General features: G+C 34.2%; 1 protein-coding gene across 4 annotated transcripts in view; it reads right to left on the reverse strand.

Annotated features, from left to right (window-relative positions):
- ZEB1 (zinc finger E-box binding homeobox 1) overlaps window positions 1–11,608 on the reverse strand; it is a 189,024-nt gene that overhangs the window by 175,106 nt on the left and 2,310 nt on the right. For 2 of the 4 annotated variants that reach the window (XM_011977309.1, XM_011977308.1), the window contains exon 1: window positions 10,930–11,331. The exons of the other annotated variants lie outside the window; for them this stretch is intronic. In XM_011977309.1, the coding sequence (XP_011832699.1) occupies window positions 10,930–10,936 (7 nt within the window). In that variant the 5' untranslated portion in view covers window positions 10,937–11,331. Of the gene's footprint in view, window positions 1–10,929; window positions 11,332–11,608 lie in introns of those variants that run through there. 4 annotated transcript variants of the gene reach the window in all.

An 11,608-nucleotide genomic window follows, 5' to 3' on the forward strand; every position in this document is an offset into this window, starting at 1 on the left:
AGTCATAATTGATAGAAGTAAAAACATTTTATTCCATAGGTTTGTAAATCCACAACACATTTGTTTGCACTGATTTACTGATTTCAGAAAAGGAAAAAATATATATATATACAATTCCCCTTAACAGTGCAGGGACCAGAAATGCAGAGTCAACTTGGTGCATAGATACCAGCCACTCTAACATAAGGCTGCTTATGCTTCTAGTAGCATAAGTCTTTTATGAATTTATGGTGGTGGTAGAAGTGGTAGTGGCAGCACCATTTCAAAGCAATTACTATGCAAATCTATGAGTATTATCAGAATAGATAAGCAAAAACTCAGGAAAGCAGGCTACATCAGGTTTTACAACTTTTTTCACTTTTAGTAAAGTATATATATTAAATTTTTAATCATATTAACACTGCATATATAAAGAAACAAAATATTATGAATTACTGTATATAAATGTAATCATGTCACTCTTTGCTTCAAGACCTGTGGTAATTTCCCATCATGTCCAAGATAAAATCTAAATTCAGGATAGCAATATAAAGCAAATTCTTATGCCAAATTCTTCATTTGCTTACTATCCAATTCTCGAGCCTCATCTCTAGCCATTCTTCCACTCACCCTATACAGTTTTACCAAACGTGACTTGAGTCCCACAATATGTGTGTGCATCTGTGTCATGCCCTTTGCACATACTATTCCCCCTGTATGGAATATTATTTTCCACTAGGATATTTTACTAGGATAACCTACACACATACTTTAAGACTTGGTTTAAGCACCATCCCCTCTATGCATATAAGACAGAATATCACATCAGTTACCAAACTGTATTCTAAAACTTCTAAAGATTTCTTTCCTCATTTTTCTTCCCTACCACACTATAACCTCCTTAGGGCAAGGTACTATATCTCTCATCTTTAGAGTCTCATTACCTTACATACAATAATCCATCATATTCATTCCACAGATGAACAAACATAGGCCCAGATAAATTGAATTATTTTCTCAATTTCAGAGGCCAAATAATGGCAGATTCAATATTAGGGTTTAGCAATTCAGGCCAGGCATGGTGGCTCACGCCTGTAATCCCAGCACTTTGGGAGGCTGAGGTGGGCGGATCACGATGTCAGGAGATGGAGACCATCCTGGCTAACACAGTGAAATCCCATCTCTCCTAAAAATACAAAAAATTAGCCAGGCATGGTGGCATGCACCTGTAATCCCAGCAACTCGGAAGGCTGAGGCAGGAGAATCGCTTGAACCCGGGAGGCGGAGGTTGCAGTGAGCCGAGATGCCACTGTATTGCAGCCTGGGCAACACCGCAAGACTCTGTTTCAAAAAAAAAAAAAAAAAAAAGGAAAGAAAGAAAAAAAGAAAAGAATTTATTTAAGACTTCGTCTCAGTTCAATGCTTTTTCTATAAATGCACCTAAGGATACCAGCTCATAAGGAATTATATTATGCATTAATATAGAACGTTCAAGACAGACACAGAGCTAAAAGGAGTATTAAAAAGTGAGATCTTTAAAAACAAAAATAAGACACAAGTTACTTATAATGAATTTTCAAGGAATAGGAATAGGTGATAAAATAGAAAAGTTAAAAAATTATCTTAAAATAGTTACATAGGAATAAGTAATACCTATATTTTCTAAGAAATGAAATAAATATAAACGCATCTGTAATCAACTTACCAAAGTTAAAAGTAACTAAAAACTTTTTCTTTAGCTATAACAAAGTGAGGGGGTAAAATATGTAGCCAAAAATCAGTAAGATCAAGCATTTATCTCAAGGAGAAAACTACATCCCTTAAAAACTCAAGATAAATGTTAGGTTTAAACAAACTCCCCATCTAAAGATAAAAGCTACAAAACATGAAAATGAATTGGTATAGTGCTAAATTCCTTAAAACCTTGTAGGAAATAAGAAATCTTGAAGACAACACTCACATTCCCCTAACGATGGCCACTCTCCTTAGGCATCTTTCTCTGAAACTGTATCTTCATTAAAGTATATTTCAGTGAATTAAAATGTGTCAAGGACACGAAGAATCTTGAAAACCCTGACTAGGCACAATGTACTCACTCTCAGTTAAAAATGTTCAAAACCAGGGAAGTAGGACTTGTGTTCCTCTATAATCCTGAGCTTTGCATCTTAGTTGGGCCCTAAGAAACATTTTTACAAATTTCAAATAAAAATTCTCATGCCAAATTCTAGTAAGTTAAGACCAAACATTAACCTGAAATGGACTACAGACTTAAATGGTAAAGCTACAAGCTTCTAAAAACACATGGGAGCAAATCCTGAAGATCTGGAATAGGCAAAGACTTCTTAGAAAGGACATAAAGCTTAAATTAATAAAATTATGAATTAAACTCCATCAAAATTTAAAGCTTTGGCACTTCAATGGTACCATTCAGAAAACTGATAAGCCAACAGAGAGAAATATCTTTGATACTTGTATCCAACAAAAAATTTTCGTCCAGAATATACAAAGTTAACTCTTACAACTAAATAATAAAAAGACAATCCAATTAAAAATGGACAAATTATTTGAACAGACAGTTCACAAAAGAAAATACACAAGTGGCCAATACATACACCAAAAGATCTTCAAACATCATTAGTCACCAGTGAAATCCAATCAAAACCAAAATGATACTACCACTCATGTACTAGAATGGTTAAAATTAAAAACACGGACAATTGTTTCCAAGGATGTGGACAACTAGAACTCTCATACATGGCTGGTGGAAATGTAAAAATGTTTGTTACAAGCAGTTTGCAATTTTGCAGTTTCTTACGAAGTTAAACATACACTTACTATATGTATTTAGGGGTACAGTTACCTGTACTATAACTGTACTCGTAAGTATTGACTCAAGAAAAATGTAAGATATATACGCATATAAATTTTTATGTAAATGTTCACAGTAGCTTCATTCATTAGAGCAAAGAACTAGAAACAACCCAAGTTAATAGTTCCGTTGGAGGTGAATAGCAACACAAACTGTGTATTTGGTGACACAATATTCATACAATAGAATACTACTCGGCAATACAAAAGGAATGAGCTACTGATACTTATTAATTTTGGTAATACCCTGAGCAAAAGAAGGTGCACAGAAAGTACATACTGCATGATTTGGTTTATATGAAAATCTAGAAACACTAAATCTAACCTCTAGTGACCAAAAGCAGATCATTGCTAGGGGCAACAGGTGGGGAAGACTGGCTGAGATTGAGTACACAAGAACTCTTTAGGATGATGGAAATAATATTCGAATACATCTTGATTGTGGTAGCAGTTACACATGTATATAAGTATGTCAAAACTCTATCAATATGTACATGCATAGTGGTATTAATTGTACATAAATTATACCTCAATTAAGTTCACATGCACATACACACACACACCAGGGTATGGTTTTAACTTTTGTCTTAGGATAGTCCTGATCTACAACCATAGGAACATAGTAAGACAGCCATCTTCTTAAATATATTCCCAGCCAAATGGATGTATGAGAAGGTGCAGACTCCATGTTGCTTAGACTATTCAAATATAGAACACACAGCTTTTATTCCTGGGCTTTGGTTCTTTGATTTATGTAACAGAAAAACAAAGGGACATTATCCTTGAAGTTCCTATCAATGTTATACATAAAAGTGATATGGTAAGGTCTCTCTCAATATAATGCCCCTTAAAAAGAGTCCAAGGAATCCTTCCTAAAGCTGAAAGACATACCAAAAGTAGCATTAAGATGAAGCTTCAGTGTCTACTGATCATTTAACAGCTTTGTCCAAGGTCTGAACGAAGCAATGTTAAACGTCAAAGCTACAGAAACAATGAACAAATTTTACAGCAACCCCCTTTCAGATGGTAGTTACATTAGCTGGAGTTAATACTGGACAAAAGGATAAAAAATTGTCAGTTGATTCAAGACATATTTAAAATAAATTAATTTAATAAGTAAAATTTTAAATGAACATGTGTTGAAAACTTAAAACATGTATTAGGCACAATGCCTCATACGCTTCATTTAAACTTTCCCAATTCTGAGACTGTCATGCCCAATTTACATGTAGAGAAACTCAAGCATAAAAAGACTAAGTAACCTGGCCAGGGTGATAGCTAGTAAGTTACAGGATCAACCCAAACTCTTAGCTGCTATATTTGTTCCTCTTAAGAAAGGCTGTATTCAAAAGATGAACTCCTGATGCATCAGACATATAAATATGAAAATTACAACTATGAAACTAATGGAAGAAAATTCAGGAAAATATCTTTATAATGTATAGATTAGGAAGGACTTCCTACTACCCATAAAGTCAATATTTTGACATTAAAATTAAGGATTCCTGTACCATAGTCAAATGACTGACACATTGGGGATTATTATCTCAAATACACAAGGAATTCTGGGAAATCAACAAGAAATGGAAATGTATCCAAAAAGAGGGGTAAAGGGTATGAATAGGCCAGACATGGAAAGCGAAATCCAAACAGCTAGCAAGGATATGAAGAAATGATCAACCTCCCTGATAAACAGAAAAACATAAATTAAAGCAACTATTAGATTATATTTAGCAACTGAAAAATTAGCAAAATGTAGAATGTTCTACAATACCAAAGGCTGGCAAAAATGTGAGAAAATAGTTCTTTTACATTGTTGGTGAGTGTAAAAAATGGTGTTGCTGTTTTAAAAATAATTTCACAGAATTTAGTAATTATTAAATATGTGATTGAACTATACTCAGCAATACTATGTCTGGACAATGCCATGTCCCTAGATATGGTAGTGCCCGAAACTCTTCCACAGCCATTAGCAACATGTAGGAGGATGTTTATTACAGAATTATTGGTATCCAAGAATTAGAGTCAATCTGGGAGTCTGCGATTAGGAGAATTGATAGGTAATTTGTGCTTACTACATAAATGAAATATTGCAAGGTTAAAAGCAATGAACTAACTGTACATATAGCAACATATCTAGCTATCAAACAATGCTAAGTAAAGAAAGTAAATTGTAGGTCAGGTGCAGTAGCTCACGCCTGTAATCCCAGCACTTTGGGAGGCTGAGGCAGGCGGATCACCTGAGGTCAGGAGTTCGAGACCAGCCTGGCTAACACGGCGAAACCCCGTCTTTACTAAAAATACAAAAATTAGCCAGATGTGGTGGTGTGCACCTGTAATCCCAGCTACTTGGGAGGCTGAAGCAGGAGAATCGCTTGAAACTGGGAGACAGAGGTTGCAGTGAGCCGAGATCACGCCATTACACTCTGGCCTGGGTGACAAGAGTCAAACTGTCAAAAAAAAAAAAAAAAAAAGAGAGAGAGAGAAAGAGAAAGAGAAAGAAAAGAAAGGAAAGGAAAAGAAAAGAAAAGAAGGGAAAGGAAATTATATAGCAAAGTAGCACTTAGTAAATACAAAACACACAAAAGAGGTACAAAATTTTACAAAGCTAGCTATAAAACCAAGAGCATAAATAAAACATATTAGATTGGGTCCAAGGTAGGAAGGATAGAGTGAATTGGAACTGAAATTGGGAATAATGACCAAAAGTATAATCCAAATGAGAGGATGCCTCTAAATAATACTAACATTCTGCATCTGAACTATTTTAAGTGATATAACTACATCAACTACTAAATTTGATAGATACATGAATATGTATTAGAACTCGCCTTTTGTTCAGATGATGAAGCATTCTACACATTTTGGTTTTAACTATAATAAATCTGAAAATTCATGGTATCTAGTTCTTGTTACCATCTTAGATAAATATGCTCAAATGACCTAATAAAAAGAATACTGAACTAGGAACCCAAAAAGCTGTGACTCAGTCCAAGCTAACTAGCAACGTAAACTTGGCAAAGTCATCTTATCTCTTTGATTGTTTGCTTTCCTGTAAAATAGCTTTGGATGATTCTCCCAAATCTCTCCAGTCCAAAATTATTCCGCTTTATTTTCTTAATGAATATTTATTCATATAAAGTTATTTTCTGCCTACCCCAATTCCTCCTTCCTTTACTTTCTCCCTCCCAAATAAAGCAAAAACCAAGAGTATCAAAAGAGATTCAGAAAAATGATGTAGCAATAAGAGTGAACAGCAACTTAGTTTTAGGGTAGAAAGGAGAAAACATTAAAAGAGATAGTGATTTTGACAGCCTTTTCAAGTATTCAAGGCAGAGCAAGGTTAACCTGAGCCCAGGTTCAGAAAATCTACTCCTTGAAGGATTTCACTATATGCTATTCCATATGTCACTGTATCTGCTTGGCATTACCCCTTCTGAAAACACACATTAAAGTCTCTTTCAGAGTTTCTACTTAAAGGCCCTAAATTTCAGCTTATCTGTGTCAGTTTTCAGATAAAAAGTTACTTTGGAAAAGATGATCTTCCATATTAAAAATGTACAATTCCAAGAAAATGAGTTTTTTCATCAGCAAACTGGTTACACTCAGCACTATCTACTTAAAAAAAGACAAACCCAAAACCAAACACTCTGCTAGAATTGTGGATTAAATGAATACAAAGACCTTAAGAGTAAGGGAAATCAGAATATATTTTAGGTGGTAACCATGAATAGTAACAGGTATCTAAATAATGGCATCACATTTTATTAAAAGAAAATTGAAATCAGAACACTTAGAATATCTTAAACATTTAAAATTGGAATATTTTAAAAAGAGAAAACGGGACTTTCAATACAGAATAAAACAATAAAAAGAAATTAACATAATTTATAAATTTATCTTCCATTCACATTTAATTTTAAATCTGAATGGGGGAGGGGAAGGGAGAGGAAGGGAATTAAGAGATCACAAAACATCTGTTACGAATAATTTCAGCACAGATGTAGTTGTTACTGCAAAAGAGATGAAGGTTTTCCCAGGCTGTCATACTGACAGGTTTTCTACAAATAGTCATAGTTCATACCTCAACTTCCAAGTACCAAGTCTCAATAAATACATAATGTTGATTAGGAGGAGAAATGTGCATATGGGCAGATCAATGCAATCCCTATGTATAGAGGGAACATGTATTAGACAATAGGGAGCTGTTTGAAGAAACAGAGAAAAGTAACTTCGTAGAGAATGAAAACAGAAGACCTTGAAGTTTCATAGCTATAATACAAATAGACACTTGAATTCAACTTTTTGCTTTTCCTTTCATAATCTTTCCATTTATCTACATCCGTATTCTATACTCCAAAAATATGCTTTAACAAAATTAATGAAGTTCTAAAAATTAAGTTGCTTTCTCTGAAAACAATCATAAAGCAAATTTTACTTATTAGACAGCATTTTGCTACTTAAGTACTGTATTATATTGCCATCTCTTTAAGCAACCCAGTTTCAGGTTAACAAACAGTGTAACCCACCTCCATCAAGGCTAAAATCCAGACATGCTCATAACATACTGAAGCTTTTATTTAGTAAACTGACGTCCCAAAGATGTTTCCTTTAGTGATACAATACTCAAAACACTGCCCCATGCAAAAGAATGATTAATTTATATGGCAATGCCTACATAATAGATCAAATTTAATTTTAACTAGGGTTGCTACAAAACTTTCTCTACTACATATATTTCTATTTGCTTTCTACTTTTAGTTCATACCTAGTTGAATGATTATTTAGCCAGTAATATGTACAACATCTATCCTTTTAAAAAATATTTTAAAATATCATTTTATCATATTTCCTAATCAGGACACTTTTCTAGTTTAAAATTTCTTCAGTTTTCTTTCAACAATGCACTTTTATTTCAGCTTATCTCTCAATTGGAAATAAACAGCATGCATTTCCACATAAATTAGTGACCGTACTGCAAAGAAACCTTTTTAAATCCTAGTTCTACAGGTTCACGTTTTCTAACGTCTTGTTGTACTCTTGCTCACTAATGCATATCTTCTTCCAACATCTGCATGATTCTTCTCCTCCTCCGCTGCAATTCAATACAGGTAGTTAAGAGTAGCTAACAATATAATTCCACATGATACTGCATCTGTGTTTACATCTGGCTCTAACCACATGCTTAAAAGTGATTTATACAGGTAAATCCAAAAGGAGGAAAAAGCAAAATAAAAACACAACTATGAGACATCATTATGCTGTCATTTTAAAAATATAATTCTCAATTTAACAGAAGTTTCTCAGCACATGCTTCAAAAGCTACTACATAGGAGGGTATACCATTTCAAACATACTGGAGACTAGAGAAAGGAAGAAAACAGTACTAAACAAATATTTCACATGCTTTTTATATCAGGGTCATCTTAATAAATGATTAATACTTTCAATTTATAAGATACTTTAAGTTTTGCTCCATGCTACAATGTATCTCATGACTTTGTGGCCAAGTTTCTGAGTTCATAAACATGTAAGTGAATCACACCTATTCACTACTGAGCCCTCAGGAATTAGAATACTAAATTAAATAAATACCTGTCAGGAAATGAAAAACTATTTACACACACACACGAATAACCATGACATCCTAAAATAAGAAATTAACACAGGCTTACCTGGCAATTCAATACCTACTTAGTTCAAGATAAACACTATGGCTATTTCATTATGGTACTGATATTGATACATTTATAGAAACACCACTACAAATAATTAAGGAAATAAATACTTTAATGTTCTACTTAATGAGAGGCTTAAAATTTACAGTTATATTAATATACCTATAAGGACATAAAATGAAAAGACATAACTAAATACACTGTCTCATGCAATTATTTATATGCAATTTATAGTTTGTTGAAAGGAGTTATTTTAATACAACCATACAGCAACGAACGAACTACAGAGACTTTTTACTGCATTTAAGATCTCAAAGCAAACTTATATTCTTAATTTACAACTGACAAATTTAAAACGTATGACTATGTACTAACTGATTCTTAACTAAAGAGGTCGGGGAGCACTACCAGTAGGAAAAGACCTGAAGGGGAAGGAAAAGATAAAATCTAAAAATCGCTAACATCTGAGTGACTGCTAGTTACCACCTCCTTTAGTAGCTCTCTGCCAACCCATCCATAGTCTAAGTCTACATAAGTTATATAAAAATAATTACATAGTATTATCAATCAATTGTAATTCTTACTACTCTTAAACTTTTATCATTTTAGATGTATTTTAACATCTAAAATATGTATTTTAAGGGATCTTGCTATTAATTTTAAAAAGGGGTGATTAAAAAGTATTCTAAATACGCAAAATAAATATGGGTCAATTATTACATATTCTTCTCCAAACCTAAGAACATAAAACAAAACCTTTTTAAAATAAGGAGCAATGCAACTGCTCTAAAACAAAAATGAATTAGTAGCAACCTCAATTAGAGACTTAACTCAAATTTATAAAATTATTCAAGTTAAAACAGTCCTGCTTCTTTCTAGTTTTGGCAAACTAGAAAATGCTTATGCCTAATTTAACCAAGGATAGTTTTAATTAACAATAAGACTTAGAATTATACTGAAGGTCCCAATCAGCACAGTAGATAGAGAGACTTATGATACTACTACACTAATAATCATTTTTGTTAGCATCCTCTACTGGTGGTTTCCAATGACAGCAAGGGGAAATGGTGCTGATGACAGAAGGATATGTACCTGCTATTCCATCTAAAGAGAATTAATTAGCATGTGGTCATTAGTAGCTAGAGTACATCTCTCTCTCTCTCAAAAAAAAAAAAAAAAAGGAAGAAGAAGAAGAAAACCACATAGAAGAAAGCAGAAAAAGAGAAAAGACAGATTTTTAAAACACAACAAAGCATGAAATTATAAATGGTAAAAACTAATTCAAGCAATTCTAATGTCACTCCTTTATGGATGACTAACATTATCATAAAGTTACCACACAAGGCTTGATGCTTTGGCCAAACCTTACCCAACTGGTTTACCCCTGTCAGTTACATTACCTGATACTCCCTTTAATATCTTACCTTCAGACATATTCCAGAAAGGAAATTAAAATATTTTACACAAGCCTTAGCAGCAAAATCCACATATCTTATTTCAAAATGAATAAGACATTTACATATATAAAAAACAACATAAAGTATCTCTCTATGACAATCTTCCACTGTATACATCACGTATTTCTTCATTAAAAAGATGTGAGAGTTAACATTTTGCCAGGCAATTCTCTCCAATAAACATCTGCAACTTAAATATGACTGCACTGCTAAGAAATATTAACCAGCACATATACTGAGGTTTCACAACACAATGGAATATAACTTCATTTTTAATTTGCAAAATACAAGGCTAAATCAAATAGCATGACTACAATCACCAGCAATGGATGAAATGCATTTGAGAACAAAAAGAAATACAAGGACAGAGCCAAAAGTGATGAAAATGGAAGATACCTGTAGTGGTACAGTGCTACCTTAAACACCTTTTGTTTTCTGAGAGTAATGCATACTGCAGACAAGACGTTTTGTGCTAAACAGACGCAAATCTGTTTTTCTAATATTAAACACAAAGGAAAAACACTGACATCAAGCATGGTAAATAAATCCCTCCCTTGAGAATGAAAGCAGCAGACAGGAGGGGGCTGACATACATGCAGGAGAAAACTAAACACCATCTTTTTTCTACCTGCACAAGTTGCCATTTGCTGCAGCGATCAAGAACCTCTTTTTCTTGTTGATTTCAAGTACCTTTCAGGATCGCTTTTCCCCCCTTAGGTCATCTGTTGATATGCCTTACAAGTGTAATATTCATATCACAGGATCTTAAGGAGAAAAATCCATTCTTTCCTGTTCAGGTAAACATGTTTACAGCAGCTGCACAGACGCTGGGTGGTTCAGACTCACATGTCACACACATGTCGTCAGCAACAAGAAAAGCCCCTTTCTCTGGCGATCAACATTTTAAATAAGGTAAAAAGCGAACAGCTCTTTCCGAACCAACTTACCTTTCATAAAGCCACATCAGCAACAGCGGCAACAGCTCAATATAGAACACACACTATTTGACGCTAAAACAGGAAATTAAAATTGCAATAGCCTATGCTCCACTCCTTGCTATAACAAGTCATCTCTCCACAATGAGGATACCAAAATACCTTTCGATTATAATCAATATACGTCTTTAAAATGCAAGTGTTTATTTGAATAATTAAAATCACTCATGAAAGCAGTGATTTTAATGTCGACTCGAATATATTAAAAATATATTTATGGATTGAAAGGAAACATCTTGAAACAGCTTAAAAATCTTCGTATCTGCTTCTAGACAGGAAATCCCACACAAAATCTAAAATTGCCAGGAAAGGTTACAAAACCTCGCGTTTCGCATCCCAGAGGGGAGGGAGAAAGGGAGCCCAGGCGCGGGGGGTGGGGCGGGGGAGCAAGAGAGAGTTTTCTCCTAAATACGTATTTCCTCGTTTTCTCGACGCTGCAGCGGTCCCATTATAGACGCATTTATTGCCCCTCTCCTAAAAGTCGTTTTAAAAATAACGCAGGAACCAAAGCGAGCCCCTCGGTCCGAAATGTACGTGTAATTCCTTATATAGCCTGGGCTGCGGCCGGCGGCAGGGCCGTTGCCGCCCATTATTATACAAACAGGTACCCGGGCGGCGCTGGCGGGGGCTG

Source organism: Mandrillus leucophaeus, unplaced genomic scaffold (genome assembly GCF_000951045.1).
Source record: "Mandrillus leucophaeus isolate KB7577 unplaced genomic scaffold, Mleu.le_1.0 Scaffold178, whole genome shotgun sequence".
Taxonomy (NCBI): domain Eukaryota; kingdom Metazoa; phylum Chordata; class Mammalia; order Primates; family Cercopithecidae; genus Mandrillus; species Mandrillus leucophaeus.